The 21,781-nt window shown below is 37.3% G+C and overlaps 1 protein-coding gene across 4 annotated transcripts in view; it reads right to left on the bottom strand.

Annotated features, from left to right (window-relative positions):
- Positions 1-999: 999 nt before the first annotated feature.
- hectd4 (HECT domain E3 ubiquitin protein ligase 4) overlaps positions 1,000-21,781 on the bottom strand; it is an 88,754-nt gene continuing 67,972 nt past the window's right edge. For 2 of the 4 annotated variants that reach the window (XM_079638471.1, XM_079638472.1), the window contains exons 58-76: positions 21,472-21,602; positions 21,059-21,264; positions 18,978-19,157; positions 17,541-18,877; positions 16,865-17,072; positions 16,517-16,740; positions 16,026-16,171; positions 15,713-15,816; positions 13,533-13,656; positions 12,298-12,488; positions 12,039-12,185; positions 10,173-10,292; positions 9,939-10,094; positions 8,894-8,997; positions 8,576-8,797; positions 6,925-7,091; positions 6,572-6,767; positions 4,844-5,066; positions 1,000-3,361 (exon numbers count right to left, since the gene is read on the bottom strand). In XM_079638471.1, coding sequence (XP_079494597.1) covers positions 3,225-3,361; positions 4,844-5,066; positions 6,572-6,767; positions 6,925-7,091; positions 8,576-8,797; positions 8,894-8,997; positions 9,939-10,094; positions 10,173-10,292; positions 12,039-12,185; positions 12,298-12,488; positions 13,533-13,656; positions 15,713-15,816; positions 16,026-16,171; positions 16,517-16,740; positions 16,865-17,072; positions 17,541-18,877; positions 18,978-19,157; positions 21,059-21,264; positions 21,472-21,602 — 4,323 coding nt within the window. In that variant the 3' untranslated portion in view covers positions 1,000-3,224. Of the gene's footprint in view, positions 3,362-4,843; positions 5,067-6,571; positions 6,768-6,924; positions 7,092-8,575; positions 8,798-8,893; positions 8,998-9,938; positions 10,095-10,172; positions 10,293-12,038; positions 12,186-12,297; positions 12,489-13,532; positions 13,660-15,712; positions 15,817-16,025; positions 16,172-16,516; positions 16,741-16,864; positions 17,073-17,540; positions 18,878-18,977; positions 19,161-21,058; positions 21,265-21,471; positions 21,603-21,781 lie in introns of all 4 variants that reach the window. The other 2 variants (XM_079638469.1, XM_079638470.1) reach the window with 2 other exon arrangements.

Here is a 21,781-nt window from a genome sequence, read left to right as displayed (position 1 = left end):
ACACATAATCAGGACACAAAGGTTCCTAGCTATAAACCAAAGAGGAGCGTTTCCGCCACCCACAGGACCGGAGTGTGAAGCGCTTGAAGAGACAACCAGTCCAAAGCCTAATTTATTAACATACGCTTTGGTGCTGTTACAGTTTATCTATATAGGCTAAATATCGTTTCTGGATATCTGCATTTTCACAGTTGCTTTCCAAGTATGTGCACATAATGGTTTAAACATACAGTGCGGAATTATAAGAATTTATATGTATTTAATGGTAACACTAGTGTTAACTAATGAACCTTATTGTAATGTATTAACTAACATTATAAACCAACCATGAGTAATACATTTTTTACTGATAATCTTTGTTAACAGTTAATACAAATAGTTGTTCATTGTTTGTTCATGTTAGTTCACAGTGCATTAACTAATGTTAACAAGATTTTAATAAAGTATTAGTAAATGTTGAAATTAACAACACAGATTAATAAAGTCTGTATACGTGCAGTTCATTATAGTTCATGATAACTAATGTAGTTAACTAATGAACCTTATTGTAAAGTGTTACCTATAATAATATCCGAAGACTAATAATTAAGAACCTTTGCTTTACAGATAGATAGAGAATGAAAACTTCTAAGAAACAGATGATTTTCACAGATACAGTATGTAGCAAATACGTTGAATGAATCCATGAATAAGGATACATATCATAACTGCAGGGAAGCTTGTTTCTGCCACTGAAAAAAAAGGTAATTGTGACTTTTTTAACTCACAGTTTTGACCATTTTTTTTTTTTACTGAGTTATAGTCACAATTACCTTTTCATTTTTAATTCCATGGCGTAAATAAGCTGTCATATTACACGGTCAAGTATAAGTGGAAAAAAAATCTATCTATTTAAACAGGCTGCATCAAGCCAAAGTATCAACCAAGACAAATGTGTTTCATAAAGGTGATAAACTGAAACACAGCACAGTTTGACACAAGACAGAGGAAACCACTGTTCTGTAATACATCAATATTTTATTTTTGTGACACAGAAACTCCTGAACTTCAACACCTCTGCAGATTCATTCACTCATCAGTGTTACGTTCCATACGCGCAGAGGTAAGACTGGATAAAGTTAATGCAGTCATAAATAATTGTAATAAATATCAAGTAAATGTACAACACATATTTCACTGCATTCAGCTTTTTGTGCGGATGTCTTTTCATAGACTTCACCTCCTCTCCAAAAAGACAGCAAGAAAAATGAAGAGACTACCTTTGATAGCAGCAGTTAACCATTTCAAAATTAATGTAATAATCAAAATAATATACACGCACACCCACAAAACCCTATTATAGTGCTGAAATGCTGATATTTTCAATGAAGTACATCTATAGTAGCATCAAGTGTGTTTGTAATGATGGCTATATATTACAGAACTCATAACGCAATTAAATGGTTCACTAGAAATGTTACAACTGATTTCCAAGAAAGAATAGGAAATCCTATAAAGAACATCCAATTTATATTTCAATTTCCAAACAGTATTATCTTTAAAGACACAGAAAAGAGATTTAAAAAAAAATTAAAACGCCTTTTTAAAAAAACATTTTCTCTTTGGGAGGGGAGGGGGTAAAATATAGACCAAAAAAAAAAAAAAAAAAAACCCCGCCAAACTAAAGCAACTCGACTGTAAATGTTGGGTATCTTCAATAGACATTTTCATGCACTAGAGTATTGGGTGCAAAATCATCCCTCAAAAGCAATAAAACTAGGTAGACTGCAACAGTGCCATTGGGTAATGTAGTTGGCAAACTAAAAGTATGTAAGGAATGAATGTCGTTTTGGCAAACAAGACCATAAACTTAGCACCACTCCAAACCAAAGAGCATGGCAGGTAGGATCTTGCATTCAGTTTACAGCAATCCGCATCGGAAACCACTTGAAAAATGAAAATGGATACAATTCACTGCTCTTTATATTACTATATAGCTTGTTTCTGAACATGACTTACCTCAGATACAGAACTGAACAGCATATGCACCTTTAATAATATAGGCAGATATTTGTGTCGTAAAGCAATCTTGCCATTTATAGTTCAGATTCTTAAATATGCTCGACCACATGCGTACTTTTAGTCCCTGGACAGAGCCTGTAGCATCAATATTTCCATGACATATTTTAATCTCCGGGGGCATAAACCCTTTCAAGCCTCTACATGGGTTAATCTGACAAAATCTGTCAAGAACATATTCTGGCATAAAGAAAATGAAGCATAATTTCAGACCGTTGTCGTTTTTTTGGCATTACATTCATGAGGATTGATTAATTGCAACACCAAAGCGTCTGGTGCATTGCTTGGTCAATGCTTTTCATTTAAAAAAAAAAAAAAAAAAATGATTTGCTTATGGTAATGGGAATTGGCGAAAAGGAAAAAAAAGAGAGGAAAAAAAAAATTTGGTAATGAGAATTGAAGGTAAAAGCAAAGAATAAAACAAAGCTTGGTTATTGAGAATGGGGAGGAAAATCACAGGTGAGTTAGGTAAATGGGAATGCGGGGACGATGCAAAAAGAAAGAAAGAAATGATCAGGTGCTTTAGGTTAATGAGAATTGGGGGTTGATGTGGAGTGGGACAAATGCAAAAAGCTAAAAAAATCTTTATGCAAATCCTAATTTTGACCTGGATATGTTCTTGACCGTTTTCATGAGATGCACCCAAAATGGTGTTATCGAAAGATGCAAGTCTAACTTTGAGCCGCATGTTAAAGTCCTTTGCGAGGCTAAAATCAGCATCTCTCTAAATGAATGTGTGTCAACAATCACTGTCACTAACAGAGAGAAGGCAGTGGTTGAGGCACACAGGGAATGCTAAGATGACAGACTGGCTAAATGAGAGGAAGAAAGAGATTAAATGTTTAAAAAGGGAGAAAAGCAGTTGCAGTGCCACTTCCTTCAAATTTGTTGATGGACAGCGTATGCACATCATTTTATAAAAGTGTGGCTTACTCTCTGCCACCACGAGCTCCTGTCAAACTCACTGCCCTCCACGCGAAAGCGCTAGTCTTTGTAAAGGCAAATTGGTCTGGGCTGTTTCAAGTTCCTTCATGACTGTTTGCTTTTCCTTTCTTGAAAAAGAACTGAGGACTGATGTAATCACTTAAGGTTGCGTGGTGACAGTCTCAGACGTGGCCGACGGGGGATTCTGAGAAACCACAGCAGGGTTGAGTAGCAGGTGAAGTTTAACCGCTGAGAGGATCTTCGCGATAGTGGATAGCATAGCGCAACTTCTCCAGCATCACGTCAAGGGAAGAGTACTGGGGCAGCTTGACCATGAACATGCAGGTCTCCACACGAATGTAACGCAAATCCGGTGAGCCTACGACAGATTGAAAAGAAAACCGTTAAAAACTTTATTACATGACTTTTCATACATCAGGGTGAGGACCACTGGCTTGAGCAAACGCTTCCTTTGCCATCACTGCAAATCCTTCAAAAACAGTTGCTCAAAAGTACGTTTTGTGCAGGGTTTGAAGCATTTCATATTGCTTTGACCATTTCTTTATTTAAATAGTCGAGACCAATAGCGTTTTAAGGGAAGATGTTGTTTTAGAGCAGCTTCTTTGCCAGTTTGTCTGACGACTCATTTCGGCAGTTCAGAATCAATTATTTATTTTAAGAGACAATACATTTATTTGATCTTTAAAACTTTGCAGACCTTTTACATTCACAGACAGCTATATTACACACTGCATGAAAGGTAATATTCGAAAAAGCATAATAGGGGCATTTAAAACCTGCAAGTATTGTGCAAACTCCTGGAGTGCTTTTATTTATACCTGATACCTGAAGCTTGGCTACACTCGATACCCATTTAAATCAACAATCTTTATTAATGTTGATTAATAGAATGCATTAAAAAAAACACACACGTCTGTGCAGCTTACAAGAATATGACGTGCCTTTTCAACAGACTAAAGTTGAGAACCATTTATAAAGTAGAATTGCATTTTTACGTATTACGAATCAAGATTTCAGCTTGGTTATCTTAGCAGTATGAAAAACAAACGATTATTTAAACTGTGAATAAATTATATACAAACATAGAGCAAATAACATTCCCCATTAATGAAGTGCACTCTGGCATAAACACCCGTTCACATCACTGAAGCTGAATACACTGCAAATAAACCTTTTAAAACCTCTTACTTGCATTGAATCTGCACTTGTTGTTCATGATGATAGAATTCGAGAGTGCTAAATTCATGCTTTACTGGTGACTAATGTAAATGCCTCTGATTGACCATTGCATTCATATGCTCAACAAAAAAGTGTGATTGGTTTTAATGCTTGATACTGTAAAAAACAATGTGTAAAAAGAAATCTTTGATAGATCGGTGAATTCAGGGTGATTGCGACACTTCTTGCCATTGAGATGACTTCGAAAAAGTGTCCGAATCAACCTGAACTCACCCTAATGCTACAATCTTTTCATTCATTTTCACATTTCAATTTAATCCCAACAGTCATCGTTTTCGTTTGTTTTTCACAATTTTGTTTAATATCGCTTATTCTTTTGCACCCGTATCTTGAATTTGGGGGGCATTTTGAAGGCAATCTTTTTGCCCAAAGCCTGTTATTTTCTGACTCTGATCTGCACTGATCTCATACATGTCTCTGAACAATTAAAGTATGAGATGTCTCTTCCCCGTATCTTGGATTTTGGAGGAAACTTTTTATCATTATGATACCATTTGTGCCCCAAGCCTTTGTTAATTTCTCATACATGACCTCTCTGCAATCCAATTAATGGACATCCATCACAGCGATGGAAAACTTGAATCCTTTTTGGGACACTTACCCACGGCCCCATCTGGAGGGGCGATCTTCATGGGATAGGGGGGCACGTGAGCGGTGTCCGGACCGCCATCTTTACAGGGGCAGGTGAAGGGTATGCGCTCCTGGTTGCAAGCAAACTTGATGAACTTGCTGAGCTCCTCCTGCGTGAACATCTCGAGTGCGGACCAGAAGAACTCAATGTGCTGGTCAGTCTCCATCAGTCCTACCTGGTACATAGTGTGAGCCTAGATGAACGTGATGAGGAGAATGGGTTTGGTGAGTAAAGTCGCCACAGTTGTTTGTAATATACAAACTGGAATTCTGCAGTCAAATATTTCTGTGTAATGAGTGTGAGTGACCATCCCAAATTATTTTCTATATAGCTGGGTTAGTTTGGTCTCTGCACTCTCTCTCTTCTAACACGATTTATGCACAAATCAATATTCCATGTCTATGTTTATTTGGTGAGCCACCATGTCATTTGTGGGATAATGTACCGCCAATTGGTCGCAAAATAAACCCCTTCAGGGTGACACAGTTCAGTGGTAATTATCATTAAATTAACCTAGTCTTGTCAAAAAAGGTAAACTGATCATAGTAAAAATGCTGTAAAGGCTTTTTATGTTTTATTTTATTTTAAGTGTGATCATTTGATCAAATGTTGAACTAGTTTGCAATGTGAAAACAGTTAGTATAAACAGTTCAGATATGTTAGGGTGTGAGATGAATATGTCTCTACACATAAGCTACTCCTTCTGAAAGAAAAATACATAAGAGTACTTATTACGGAAAATATATACTTAAAAATAATATAATTAAGTGTAAATTAAATGTAATGTTTTCGGACACTTAAATGAAAATGTGTTAGTTTAAATTTATATTAAATGCAATTAGCTGAACTTTAGAGTGCTTTTTGATGCACTTATCTAAAACTTAAGTGCATCTTTGTATGTCAATTCATAATTACTTTTATTGTCTTTGAAATATAGTTAAAATATACTGCCGAATGTAAAGACAATAATTTATGGTAAACTAAAATTAGCTATTGACATTTTAATAGAAATGCCATTTCTATTAAAACTTGAATCAAGTATTTAAATATATATTTGTAATTACATATTTGTAATGAAGTTAGAATTAAGTAAATTTAAAAAACATTAAATAACAATAAATGTAATTTCAAATAACACACTAGTTAAAATTATAACCAAGCCCTTTATGTCACGTCTGTTTTTGGTTTGATTTCATGGAAATGTTTTCATGCCTTTTATTTTTGAAATTTGTTCATGTCATGCGTTTCCCTGTTCTTCTCATGTGATCTTGTCATTTGGTTCCTTAGTATACTACTGTATGTGTCATGTTCTAAATGGTTTATTTTCTTGTTATCAGTTCTGTCTTTTCATTGGTTCGTGTTCTTTAGATCCAACTTGCCATTGGTTGTTGTTGTCTTGTGTTTCTCATTGTCCATACATTTAAGTCCTCATGTTACCTTGTCAAGTATTGTTGTTTGTGTATTCTATTCTGCTGTCGATCAGTCAAGTCAAGTTCACATTTATATTCATGTTAATGTTATATTCAAAGTCTATAGTTCAAGTTATCGTCTTGTTTTGCTCACTTTGGACTATGCAAATAAACTGCACATGGGTTCATCTCAACTCGCCTACAGAGGACTAATGTTACACTTTACATGTGCTTTGGAGTGTTAGTCAACACATCATACAGAAGTAGAGGAGAGAGTTCAGTGGTTCACCTTGAGGAACTCCAGGTTGATGTCGGGCAGGCCGCAGGTGCGCAGCTCCACCTCTGCAGGGCTCAGTAAGCTCAGTAGCTGCAGGGGTATGATGGAGCCCAGACCAGCTCGCACAGCCGACATGCACTCCACATTCTGCAGCTCTCGCAGGCGTAACTCACGCACCGCTCGCACGTACACCTCTTTATTCTCCCAGCTGAACAAACACACACATTTTGCTCAATACAATCAAGAAGCATTTAACGTTTCTTGATTAGGCAATCCCTACAATAAAACATCCATATTTTGGGTCTAATACAATATAAATGTAAGATTCATGAACAGAATTATATAAATCGGTCAATGGTTCCTACCTGACAGCGATGTCACGACCACCATGGCACAGCTCTACTTCCTCTCCAGTCATAGTGATGTAAGTGAATGTGCAGCAGGGGCGGCTTGGTGAATCAGGACTCTCACCCAAGTGGCTCTGCGACGATACATCAGCACATAGCGCTTCTAGCTCCGCCTCATCAGCCAACTGTGAAGACGAGAGGGTTCAGCGTTAAAGCGGAAGATGAAAAACAAATATTTATTACAGAAATAATCTTTGAAAGAATAAAGTAAGGTAAAAACAAAATGTAATGTTTTCAGACAATTAACTGCATGTTAAGTGCAATTGAATGAAAATGTATTATAAGCCATATCCGGGCGGTAATCGTTTCTCATAGGGACATAAGGTATTTTCAACATTTACAGGGGTTGGTCTGTGATTTTTATTGCCGCCCGAATTCAGAATGTCAGTCTTTTTCTCCCACCACCCACGTAAAAATCCCCGGCTGAATTTCCTACTGTTTTTTGACAAACGCCTAGGTCGTGTGGTCATTTAATAGGCGTACAAGTGATACATAATAAAGTGGAGATCAATTAAAATTCAGAACAGTACAATAATTGTTGCGCTTTACTGTATTTTGCATGTATTCTAAATATATACACTTTTATTATTGAAATGCTACGAAGTATTTACAAGAACAATATTTCATCACCGCTCCACCTCAGCGAAAGGAGAAAGAGGGAAAAAAAGCAAGTAAACATTTGAAATAAACCAATACAGCAATGCCATTTTAAAATGTATTATATAGAATTATATACATTAAAAAATACATACTAAGCAGCTTAATCTTTACCTCATGTAAATAAGAGGCTGCATTAACTTATTTCCGCTAATTTCCATATTGTTAAAAATGACATCCATCATTTTGAGATAAAATGCAAGACCATTTCAACTATAGCATGTCTATCTTCCTATATTTCAACAGGCGATTTAAGTAATCACATAATAAATAGGATACTATTTTCCTATTATAAAATAAAATAAAATAAAATGTCATATGCTAATAATACGAATAAATTCATATTTACAGCAGACAATCATGCGACCACGTGAACAGCGGATTCCCGGGTTCGTAGGATCACTAAACTCTCTCCTCCACCGTGAATAAATCGCCATCTGAACGCATGAGTTTCGCCATTTTATTTATTTTGGCACGTAATTTATTTTTACAGACATCCACGTAGGGAAACAATTATCGTCTGAATAGTGCTACAGTTTACATTTATATTTAATGCAAACAGTTGAACTTCAGAGCGTTTGTTTTGCATGGTAATTGTATTTAAATTAAAACTAATTTGAATCTAAATGCATATTAAATGCAATTAGCTGAAAATGAAGTGTACTTTTATTTAATTAATATATTATCTGCAAGTAGTTTTTGAAACATATACTTTTAATATTTGAAGTGCACTAAAATGCACATTCAATACAATTAAGCTCACTTTTTTTTTAAAGGGTATAGCTATGGATAAATGCAGAAAACATGATATTGGGATTGTAAAACCAATTTCATAATTGCGGTCAATGTCCATGTCACATCACACTCGCTCCAGAGACGAATAAACAAATAAATCACATTTCATTTAAAGAAATGAAAGGCTATTCATTGTATAATATGAATTATAATTTACATTCTCAAACTTCTTAATGTGGCTGTATGTGAGCAGGTCCGCTTCTCGAAAGTCAGATACTGGGTCCAGTGCCTCACCGACCAGACCCTTCCAGAAGGAGCCGAGCAGATCCAAAGGCAGAGGAACATCTGCCCGGATAGCAATACCAAGCAGTTGGCCAAAGAAATTCAGTAGCTGCTCTTCAGCGTAAGTGATGGGGCACGGTGTAAGAATGTACTTTCCCTGAAACACACCCACAACAAAAGTCAAGCTGTGTTTTCCACAAAGGAAGGTGGAATTTTTTTTTTGAAATCCAACACATCAAACATGCAAGCAAACCTTATTGCGATTTGCTGCAGCACTGGGACAAGGGAGCAGCAGCGAGAGCGCTGAACTTTGCAGCTCCTTACAGACTTGCCACAAGAAATGCCTGAATGATCCACCTGAGCAAATATGACATGTAAGAAGCATGTAAACGTTTGCTTTCGTAAATGGAAATAAAGCTGAAATAGAATAAAATATAAATATTAGATGAAAAACTGAAACGAGTTAAGCTTGAGTTGAAGTTAACAAATTACTAAAAACTAAACTGAAATGAAATAAAACAGAAATATTAGATAAAAACAAACAAATAGAAAAGTTGCCTTTGCAACTAACTGATTTGAAATAAGTTTAAGTACTAAAATTATGATTATAAACTAAAACAATAATTAAAATAAAGCTGAAATAAAATAATATTAGATAAAACTTATGAATGAAACATTTCAAAATTTACCTTTGCAACTAACTACTAACTAAATTACTAAAACTACAACTGAATTAAAATAAAGACAGAAATATTAAAAAAATTAAAGCAATAAATCACATAAATCACATATGAAAATAAAAAGGTAATTTAAGATATTAATAAATACTATAATAGTATATAAATAATACTGAAATAAAATAAGTTTAAGTACTAAAATTATGATTATAAACTAAAACAATAATGGACATAAAGCTAAAATAAAATATTAGATGAAAAACTTAAGTTGCAAAAGTTGCAAAATGTAAAAGTTGCCTTTTCAACTAACTGACATACAAGTTAAATTACTAAAACTACAACTGAATTAAAATACAGACAAATAGAATAAAATAAAAGCAAAAAATGACAAAATCACATAATATTATGAAAATAAAAATGTAATTTAAGATATTAATAAATACTATAATAGTATATATACTAAAACAAGACTCCCCAACACTAGTTATGCCCATGTAAGAAACAGACAAACAAAAAACAAAAAAAAAACATCAAAACTGAACATCACACAAGGAAGGTTTGTTATGTTGGGACAGTGATTCGGATTTGGTGTTTTGCATGAAAGAAGTCTGTAACACTGACTGGTGCCATGGACCTCCTCCCCGGTGAAGCGGATGTTGAAAGCATAGGTGGGGTCTCCTCCACTGGCTATCCGGACACACAGCTGAGACGACGGGACACATGACAGCTGGCGTGCAGCCTGGCAGAAGTATGTGTTCTCTGCTGCACGCATCTCACCTGTAATACACAGCTGTGAGTGTGAAGAACTGACAGCACAAACCATCTTCTGTGTGAGTGATGCTTCGTTCAGTTTACCTCCCACTATCTCCAGCGGATCGAGTGTGATCTCAGGGGCAGCGTGGTCGGCAGTCCGCTGCACTGTTGCATTCAGCACCCGGTTCATAACGGTCACTTTGGTGTCGTAAAAAATCAGGCCTACAAATGAAATAAAGTGGGGAAAAAGAAGCCTTGTGAAAAAGAAGTGCGCTCAATCGTTTTAAATGTGCAATTGTAGTGTACGCAAGTCTAGTTCCTGCAGAAGAGTGACCTCTGCCAGTGATTATCGTTTATAAAGTTATAATTATGGATATTGTTCTAAGGAATACGTATCGCTTTGCTTCAGAAGGCCTTTATTAACCCCCTGGAGTCGTATGGATTACTTTTATGATGGATGGATGGATGAGGATGATGTCTTTTTGGAGCTTCAAAATCTCAGGCTCTATTCACTCCCATTAGCTTGGAAGAGCCAGGATATATTTTTTAATATAACTCTGTGTTTGGTTAAAAGTCACATACACCTAGGATGCCTCGAGGGTGAGTAAATTATGGGATAACTATTGACTTTATTTTTTGGGTGAACAAACCCTTTAAGTGAAAACATTAGATTAATTTCACACTTAAGTATATTATTTATGCAATAAGTACTCTTTTTTTTTTTTTAAAAGCATGCTAAAAATGTGTTTTTAGGGAACATGTAAAATATGTCAATTTCAGTACTGTGTTGGTAACATAGCACAGCGATGGTATCATATGGTAATACGTTGTATGACTGCACAATATATCGTTTGGCATTGACATTGCGAAGTGCGCATCCATGATAGCCACATCGCAGGATGTGCTTAACCATCATAAGTTCAAAGAGTGAGAAATTAAAGCATTCAAGCGCAAGACATTGCTTAAAAGAACTAAATTCAGATCTTGCACGCTGTTTTCTGGTGCGACAGCATGCGAACACCGAATTCAGCTCTCTTTAAAGAAAGAAAGAATCATAATGGTATCATTATATTGGATCTGTGCATTGTCTTAAAGTGACAGTAGCCTAATAAATCTACTGACGTCTGTCATTATGTTAATCTAACAAAAGACAAAAAAAAAACTAATAAATCACATTTGCTGCTTTAACAAAGATTAATGCCGTGTTATTTTACGTTTGATTATTTAACTTTAGTACCTGAATACTGTTAGACTTAAATACAATAGAACAAAGATATAAAGGAAATAAACAGTGCTTTGTTTTTATCTATGCATCTTGTAATTTGTTTATTTTTATGCAGATTCACTCCCCTTCAAAGTCACCCCAATCATTCTAGAATAATTCATTCATTCCAAAAAGAGCTATTCAAGTCATTGGTGAATTTTCATATATTTTTTTTTCATATTACAATATATCGCAATGTTTTTTTTGTTAGTTAGTGTTGCCCTAATAACCTGGTAATTTGATAATATACTATGGTACTTAACACTTGACATTTATAAACATGGTTCTCCAAAGGACTTGTAACATGCCACACAAGGACTTCCATGAACAGTTTCAAATGATGCAAACAAATTGGTGAACCGATTTATTGAGATTTATAGAGAACTCTTTTGCTACTGAGGTGTAAAAGAAACATACAAGTTATAAGCGGGTATGACACTTCTCTACTGAAGTAGTCTTGGGAAACTTAAAGGCCAAATAAAAAGCACATGAAAATCATTACATGTACAGTATATTCAATGGTGCTTCATTTCATACTGCCAAGAAAATAATATTCATCATAAATATCCAATATATTGAAAACAATCAATAGAGTGAATTCCTCAGCCTGTTCAAAAACAGTACTTTTTGGTACTTTTTTATTTAGGTACTAAAGAAACAATACTTACAAAAAGGCCTGTGTGCATGTTTATGTGATGACTGACCTTTGGCCTCGCACAGAAGGGTCGCTATGCTGTTTTGATAGGTTTGCGTCAGCCTTAACTCCACTAATGGCAGGAAGAAGCTCTCCAATGTGCTGTTGAGTGACTGCAGTAAAGCAAACCGCAGTCGCAAACTCTCGACTGGAACACCTGTGTGATCAGAATTACATTCGATGTATAAACGGGCTAAAAACTTGGTGACTGTATGTAACATCTCATAATCCAAATCTAACAGCATAACATAATATGGAGATGGACTTGCCTAACAAGCATGCGACTTGGGGATCAACGACATCCTTGGCGTCGATGTAAACTTCATGTGGATGTAGCCGGGCAGGTGTGATGGCCAGATGTCGGCAGAGGCGGTTCACAAACTGGACCAGCGCAAAGTCCATCTCGAAGGTCCATTTTCTACTGGCTTTTTGAGCATGACGGGAGTCGATGCATGTGCATCTAAAACAAGAAGTGTTTTTACTTTATAATGACACCATTGAGAACTTTAGAGAGTTACATTCATTATTCTAGTCATTTTAAAAGACTATTCCAAAACTCAAGTGAGAAACAAGAGAGATCTGCAGAAACTAGGGCTGTCACTTTTGTGATTTTTTTTTTTTGAGACATAAGTGTTCGTTGAATCGATTGTAAAATCGATGTTCCATGTCCATTTTCAACGCCAAATATAGGCAAATCCATAGACAACTACCAAGCATTAGGACGAAAAAGGGCGCTTGAGTATTTCCAGTCCTCACCTGTACTCCCTCACCTCTGGACAAGTATTTTTAATTGCACAAGTCAGCAATATTTCTGATGATTTATTGCCATAACATCATTGAAAAACATTACTGCAGGCTTCAACATGGCTGTGTTTAGGATTAGAAATGTCAAACAAATTTCGTTTTGAAAAAAACACCACAATTTTGAGGTGGGATTCACAAAAAAAAATAAAAGTGTATATTATTTCATATAGTGTGTATACTATCCCTGTTTGTGAATGTAAAAGGTCTGCAAAGAGTCTAATATCAAAGTCCAAGACGAATGTCCTTGTCTCCCAAAAGAAAGAACTGATTCTGAACTGCTTGAAAGAGTCGTCAGCAGTTACGGTCTTACTTCCTGCATGAACCCACTTAACACTTCAATTTGCACAATGCCAGCCTATGGTATACATTGGCTGTCCACGAACAATGTCTACTTTGATCCGCCCTTAAACACTGTAGTTGTAGCTGAGGCCTAGAAGAGTTTGGTTTGTGTTGTCGACATGTCGAGAAGACGCTGGCATGCACTTTCAAAGAATGAGGACCGAGTTGCCAGGCATTGATTCAGTAAAACAGACAGCATTATTACTATTCGTATCACTGTCTATACAAGCGCTGAGGAAGCTCCAGAGCTCAAATTCAGATATGTTAATGGGCTTATCTTATCTTAAGAAATGACTTAACTTCTTTCTTAAGAAGATTTTCATGAATCTGGCCCATTGTCTATAAAAGAGAAGGTACAAACCTTTCAAAGTGTAGGTCATAACCGCATGCCAGGATTGCACGCCAAACACTGCGAATATCCTGCTTGGCTCTGTCTAGAGTAAACTTGTGGAAACCTTCCAGGGTCAAAAACTTCTCTTCTGGCACTACTGGGATAGAGGAAAGGTGAAATGTTAAGATACATGAGATATAATCAAAGAGCTTAAAATAATTATATTAAAAGTTTACATTTATATTAAATGAAAATAGCTGAACTTTTTTTTGACCCGCTTAAAGTCCCACTCCGATCATATTTTGAGCTATTTTTAAACATTCCCAGTGGTCTTTAAATTATGATTATGCCATTTTTAGCCAAAATCTCAAAACCTGTGCTGTTTTCTGGGACTTCGCTTCAGCAGAGCGGCAGTAGCTCATTAGCAATTCGCTTCTGCGTTGTGGGCGGAGCCATTGGCACGGAGACGACCCTCCCTCTCCCCGTTGCTGAGAGCTCTGATCACCGATCATTATTTCACTCCGAGACGTCGCGGTAAAAAACAGCTCGACTTCGCCTCGATATTTCATCCCTCCCACAGTGATCAATAAGGACATATTTAGTATCAGTGGATTGCTCGAAATTTTGGGATTATTATGATGCTAATGTCACCGCTCTATCTGAAAAACTGACTGACTCTCTCACGAGTGATGGGCTTGACACACGAGGGGACAAACGACTGCGACAGGCGAAACTCGACGGTGAAAGTGACTTATTGTTACAGTATGTGTTCCAATTTCAGCACCACTATCGGAGCTCTGTTCACAATGACATGCAATGGCTTGTGTGTGTGTATCTGACCCTGCTGCTGAGTAAAATTAAACACAAAACACAACTTCAAAAAAGCCCCTGTAAAACGCATTACATTACATTATAATCTACATCGCTTTAACACAGATGAAGTTAGAACACAGAGAGTTAACTTTTTTAACTAACTAGCCCCGCCCAGTGGAGTTACTACGTCACAACTCCAGTCTATTTTAGACAGCATTTTAGCGTCTGCTACTGATTCACAGTCATTTGAATGTAGAAATACTCAGAAATACAACTTTGAGCTTATTTTTCTCAAGATATGTTCTCTAACATCAGAAAAATGCCACAAGAACATGTTAACACCTAGAAAAACATGATTTTCATCGGAGTGGGTCTTTAAGTATAATTACCTCTGTTGTCTTTGAAATATGGTTAAATCGAACTGCTGAATGTGCTGGCAAATATTTATGGTAGAAATAACATTAAATTATATTTTAGTTTATTGAAACTTGTATTTTTATATATTTACATATATATTTTTAATAAAAAAAAATTATAATGGTGAAGTCGCAATTTAGCATATTTAAAATATATTAAAGGTGCTGTATGGAGTTTTCAGCGGCATCTAGCGGTGATGTTTCAGATTGCAACCAATACGTTTACAAGCGTGTGCATGCTTTCTTTTGTTTTTTATTATTATGTGGAGTTTTTGTTGGAGTCTGTGTTGTGCTAGTCATTTCCTAGTATTAGCAGACTCCATGTCATAAAGTTGCAGTGTTGTCGCTGTTGAGTGCAAAGTCAGTAGACGAGGCGAGAGGCGAGACGCTCGGGAGCGCACATGCAGGTCAGTCACGTCACTGGATTTCGCGGCAAATCCGACCCGGAGACTTCACATAGAAATAGGAATACTTGCTTTCAGAGGTAATAGCAAAACCCGCCAAGTGGATCATTTTATTGTGAGATTATAACCCCGTCACACACAGGTAATAAAAAATGGATTCATTTTAGTAGAAAAACTCCATACAGCACCTTTAAGTTGAATAATATTAAATAACACGAAACTGTTAAAATTATAATCAAGTACAGTATGTGTACAGTATGTGTTCTATAATGTTCTTTAGTATGTTAGTCAACACTTCAAAATATGAGTACTTCTTTAATGCGTGACAAAAATTATTAAAAAAAATATTTAAAAGTGCACCTCTTTAAATACACTTAAGTGGCCTTTAATTTCATTAATATTATATTATCCGCAAGTACAGTTTATTAAAAATATACTTTTAAGATTTGAAGCACACACTACAAGTGCACAATCAATACAATTAAGTTCTGTTCTTTTTCCTAAGGTAATCATGTACTAGGTTTATGTTCAATCGTACAGACACAAACTCAGAAACCAAGAATGTTATAGTAGTAACCTTCAAGCTTTTTGGCAGGAGACTTTTCAGGGTCTTTTTCATCAGGCTTGGTCTTCTCTGGAGATTTTGGCTTGAGGACTGTTTTTTTCTCACTTAGCACAGTTCTGGAAAAACACCATTTAACATGTTGTGAGAACCATTAAAAAGTTTACATCATAACTTCATGATGTATCTTAAGGTAAGGGATGCTTGCATTAGACAAAACATTAAAAATTTTAACCAATTTAAATAAATTCCCTATAAAAACGGTTTAGCTTTTAGTGGTTTACCAAGTTAGCGGAAACTGACTGGATGAGCCTAATGCCGTACTCACCTAACACTGTTAAGCATGGACTTCTCTTTGGTCGGGGGTTTGGTGATTGGTCTTTTTGTGCTGACCACTTTGCCTTGGTGCTGCTCTTTGCCTGCCTTGCTGTGCTTGTTCTTGTTGGGCTTTACTGTGCCATATTTACGGAGAATCTGCAGACACAATTACCAAGGTTTTAATCATTTTACTTTTGGCCCAGTCAGGAATTTTGTCTGTTCAACTGTTTCCTAAAACTGATTTAATAGTATAACACAAAGGTGTGGATTACAAGTGCATGTAACAGACTTTTTAATTATAAATAAATATGTTTCATGTGTTCATGCATCTTAAAATTAAAATTAAGAAAGTTAACAGTATCTATATATTTGATACTATATGTGTGGATTACATCTAGGTAAGTAAATGTTCAGTAATTGTAATGACATTACTCAATTATTATTCAAATTTAGCAAAATACATGTGGAAAGAGAAATTAATGACTATTCTGAGGACATCACCTGTGTTAGCTGGTCATCAAGCACCTTCTTGGGAGGCCGTACGTGTGTAAAAAACACATGGAGCAGGTTGCCTGGTGTCTGAGAGTTGATCTGCTCTTTACTGAGATAAATGTCTGATACTTTCACAGGTTTTGTTGGTATGGGGCTCAGCACCTGCTCTGCATATACGCAGCTCTTAAAGAGGTCTGTTAGCACATCACGTGCGCCAGGAACCAGTTTGTCTCCTACAAGCACAAAAACAAATTAAACATCTAACAAACTTGATCAAGTTAAAGCAAACCCTTGCAAAAAGAATCACAGAATGAAAGTCTAAAATAACACAATTCTAAGATAAAGAAAGCAACCAACCTCTGATAGATTTATCAAGGAAGTACTCTTCAAGGGCCGAACTCCCTTGAGTGTCAAATAAACTCTGATTTACACTCGAGGCGGTGAGGATCTCCTCATTGGTCATCTCCATAAGCTCCTCCTCCCTTTCAAGATTGGAAAGGCCAATGAGATCACTGCTGTTGAAAAGACTGGCTCGAATCTTCTCAACCTGGGCCCGTGCCCTTACCTGTACAACAAAAGCAAAAACAGCAACATTATTGGATATCTAATTTCTTTTAAAAAAAGGATGCAAGCAAGATTGAGCATAACACGGGAAATGAAGCAAATCCCTGTCTTAAAAGTGGCCTCAGAATAGTAAGTGCACAAGAGTTGTCAAAAGTATAGACTTCGGTACTGAAATTTAAAAAAATGTGATGATACCAGCATTTCCCTCTAGCATTTTGAGGGCAGTTGAATGGATTCTTAAAAACCTCTGATTGGCCATTGTGTTGACGGGCTCAACTTATATGACTCTCATTGGCCCTTGGGTTGATTTTTAAATTTCACTTTAAAGTCACACAGTACACTGTGCAAATGGAACAGCGGATGAAATAAATTAATTTAAAACATCAACTAATTTAACCCTAATAATGATGCTTGCAAGCAACACTCATATTATCGTTGCTGGTGTTTTATAAGAGCATGTCCCACCCACCTCTATGACAGCATAGCCTTTGATCGGTCGTGTCACACTGGCCTGGATGTCTGGCGAGGCAACCGTGTACATGGAGCTCCCATCTGAGACTGACGTTGCACCACTATCCAGCTGCTCCCCAAGGCTGCCGAGACTACCTTGACTCCCTGTGCTACAAAGAGACACATCCAGACTCTCCTGACTGGACACAGTGTGGGGATCCAGGGGTGCTTGTGGCAGGGAAGGTGCTGTTTGAGAGGTCACCAACTCCTGGTTTCCCAGCAGCTCCCCAGCAGCCCTGGAGGCTCCCTGTAAAGACGCCTGGCTCGCTGAAGCTGAGGCACTCAATGCTGGCGTTGTACTGTTGCTATTTAAGCTTCCTGCAGTGCAATCTCTCTTTGCATCTTGGGGAATACATGCTAGAGTTTCAGCTTTGGCTTTTTTAGGGTCTTCCTCCTGAACTGGAATAAAGATCTCGTCCTTGAAGAGACCTCCGTGACCATTGCAAGCCCGTCGGATTGCATTGCGAACCACGGATTCCTCCAAGTGAGTTGGGATTCCTGAGAGCACGAGCAATCGGCTGTGAGCAGTGGAGCCGACCAAGGCTTGGCAAGCATCTGCAACGGCATCTCCAGTGACGCCCAGGCCTTGTGGGTCTTTGTTAGCAAGGTGGCGTAAAATCAAGAGTAGTGTCAACCCACGGTGAAACCACAACATGTCTTCTGGCTTCCCTCCGGCCATGTTTAGTAAAGCATTATCACATTCTGACGGTCTTGCACCACTTCCAGAACCATGTTTCCCTGAGATGGCAGTTGCTGAAGCAACAGTGACTGCTGCCCGTTCTCGCTTTAGCTTCACTTTTTTGCGCTTCGAAAGCAAACTCGGACTTTGTGGCGTCTGGCCTGGGGAGGATGACGAAGAGGACGAGGAATCACTACAGTTGGCGGTGCTCGTAGACGAAGGGGCGCCTACTACCGACGTCCCTGCACCCGTACTGAGTGGCAGAGTCACTTCAGCGACTGCCAGGCACACTTCCATCAGAGCATGGAAGTACGTCGAGAAGCGGCTCCGCTCGGCAGAGAGCGCGATTGCTCCACCGCTACCCGTTGCGGAAGTGCAGGAACCGCCACTAACTAAACCCCAACTTTGGGTCTCATGGTCGTAAAGCTTTCGTAGTTCCGTTTGAAGAACCATAAGGACTGTTAGGCAGGGGTTGAGAAGCAGTGTAATGTGGCTGGACAGGCCCGAAGGGGTCTTGCGCCGCTCAAAGGCATGGATCTTGCGGAGAAGCTCTGCAAGCAGGTGGAAGATCAGCTCCTTGATGCACGGAGCAAGATCAGTGGTCCACAAAAGGCCACCTAAACAAAGATAAAGCAAGTGTGACACACAAGGAATTGCATCAGCAGTTTTAGTTTTTTTACACCTGTATAGCCTCGGAGCAAAATTAACATTTCTCACCCAGCAACTCCACAACCTGCATAAGCACAGAAGTGGGCACAGTGTCCAGCTCATCCTCAGAGCGGTCAAACGTTTCTCCTACGGTGTAGGTTAGCAGCTGCTCAGCAAAGGCCATAGCCAAGGGAAACTCAAGAGGCAACGAGTGCAATACCAGCACTGCACCAGGAGGGGGAGATACACCTGCTGACAGGACCAAAATATAAATTAAAGTCGGCATTAAAACGAAAATTCACCCTCTAATTTCTAAAAGTGTTTCAGATTGATCTCATTCCACGGTCACAATAGACGTAGATAGATTAGACTTTTACGGAGTGTAGAACAATAACTAGTGTGAAGAATGGCTTTTAATAAAAACATTGAATATTTTGAAATTTTGGACATACAATATTATATCTACACCACTTTACTGCAACACTGCAATCCTGCAGATTTAGAATTTGCGTTCTTTTAATTCAGCTAAGAGGTCATGCAAGTCAGAGTTCACCAAACTCTGCATGCATAATTAAGTCAAAGGAATGAAAAGTGTAGTGTAACCGCTCCTTTATTGTGAACAATTAATTTGTGTATGTTTCAGTTTTTTAAAATCTTTTTTGAGCTAGTCATTTTTCATCAATATGTCATAACTCTTCAGTGAAACGTCAAACTTCTCTCTGGTGATGCAAACCAATTGCAAAGATCATATAAATACAGAATATATAAATGATTATAATGTGTTTTCCAGTTATGTGGTATATAGCATCCCTTGTGAAAAATTAAATACTTAGCATACTTATAAAAATTTTTTTTATTAAAATAAATAAAATTAAATAAAACTTATTACGGAAATAATATACTTCAAAAGAATATACTTAAAGGCACACCGCGGACTTTGTGACCTAAAGATTTGAAGCATATGAGTTATTTTAAATGATTCCTCCGGCCAATATACAGCGCTTGGCACTATCAATGCTCCGAGCGGGGCTGCCCTCTTGAAATACCGCCTATGTAAGTTTGGAGAAGACGCACCGTCTTTGGCCAGGTCATGTGACCTGGAGAATGCCTGGAGAACGAATCACTTTACGACCGTCACGTGACCACAAGCTCTGATATGCTCAAGGAGCTAACGCTTTTGCTACTATTTTTACACCTGCTCGACTCCTGGCCATGGCTGAGGCAAGGAAAAAGTTTAAAACTGCTTCTGAGGAGGCAAAAAAGAGAAAACGCGAGAGGGATCGTGGATGTCTTCTTGACTTTTGCGACAGTGCTGCGGCGCTTGTGGCCTCTAGGGGCGCTCGACGTGAAAGTTACAGGTCTAGCGCCCCTAGTGGCCACAAGTTCCGCAGTGTGCCTTTAAGTGTGCACTGAATGTATTTTTTTAGACACTTAACTGCAGGTTAACTGCAATAAAATGTATTATAGTTCAAATTTATATTTAACTACAGACTGAATTTTTACCCACTTAAGTAGGACTAAAGTACTTCTTTATATGTCAATTCATAATTACTTATTTTGTCTTTGAAATATGGTTAAAATATACTGCTAAATTTATATTAAGATTTTATGGTAAACTAAAATATACTTTAATGCCATTTCTATTGAAACTTTTATGATAAGCATTTAAATACATTTGTAATTACACATTTGTAATGATGAAGTTGCAATTTACTACTTCAAATATATTTATGTTAAATGCAATATTGAACGACACTACAGTTAAAATTATAATCAAGTACTTTACATGTGCTTTAGTATGTTAGTCAACATATCAAAATAAGTGCCCTTCTTTAAAGGATGACAAAATGTTAATAAAACATAATGATTTTAAATTTACTTTAAAGTTAAACTTTTAAAATGAAATGCACTTTATAAAAGTGTACTTTGGTTAAGAGTTAAGATACACTACAAGTGCACTTTAATACACTTAAGTATTTTTTTTTCACAAGGAATACCATAGATGCTGATTTAAGTGGCATCTTTGCTTACTTTTGTACATTAACAAAGACATTTTATGTTTATTGAACGTACTGAGTACAACCTTATTATGGGTAGCTGAAATCCGAAAATGTACAGTATTGTAAGAATGTAACACATTTTTGACATGCCTAGTTTGACATGCACTTTGTCAGTGGGGATGATGATGCTGGGATACTGGTTTGCTGTGGGTGGAGGGGTGAGTCCTGTGTTAGACGGGGAGGCGTCTAGCGGGTAGCACACTGCTTCCATCAGATTCAGCTGGCCGTTTCGTCGCACCTTGTGACCAAGTCCATACACCATTACACGAGTCCAAGGGGCTTTGTATAGAGAGGAACTAGGAAAAAAATACACACATGAGCATATCGAATATTTAACAGAAAACTGAGATTTTACTTGTTCTTTTGAAAATAAGTAGTTTTAGACTTTTACTATGCAAAGCTCCCTACTTAGTGCAACTAGACTAATGAAAGTAAGAGGCAAAAACAGGGAATTCAGAAATAATATTATAACTAGCTAATATTAGGAATCATTGTGAACTCACTCTTTGCGGCAGCTGACTTGGCTCTCTTTGCAAGAGACGAGCACAAAGGCAGCACCGGGGAAGTTCACATCCATGCTGACCTTGGACTCAGTGATGGGAAACTCTTCCAGTGTAAACTGTTCAGGTGCACTCTGAATTTTCAGCAAACATTAAAGAATGTAACAACCAATAATAATTGAACATTTTTGGTTGCACTTTATTTTGCAGTATGTGTACTTACCCAAGAAAGCACTGGGTAATATAAGGATTATAGATAGGTTTAGGGGGAGGTTCAGGGTTAGTACCTAGTTATTAACCAGTTATTGCAACT

This window comes from Phoxinus phoxinus (genome assembly GCF_949152265.1).
Source record: "Phoxinus phoxinus genome assembly, chromosome: 2".
Taxonomy (NCBI): Eukaryota; Metazoa; Chordata; class Actinopteri; order Cypriniformes; family Leuciscidae; genus Phoxinus; species Phoxinus phoxinus.
This window is presented reverse-complemented; position numbering and strand designations above follow the sequence as displayed.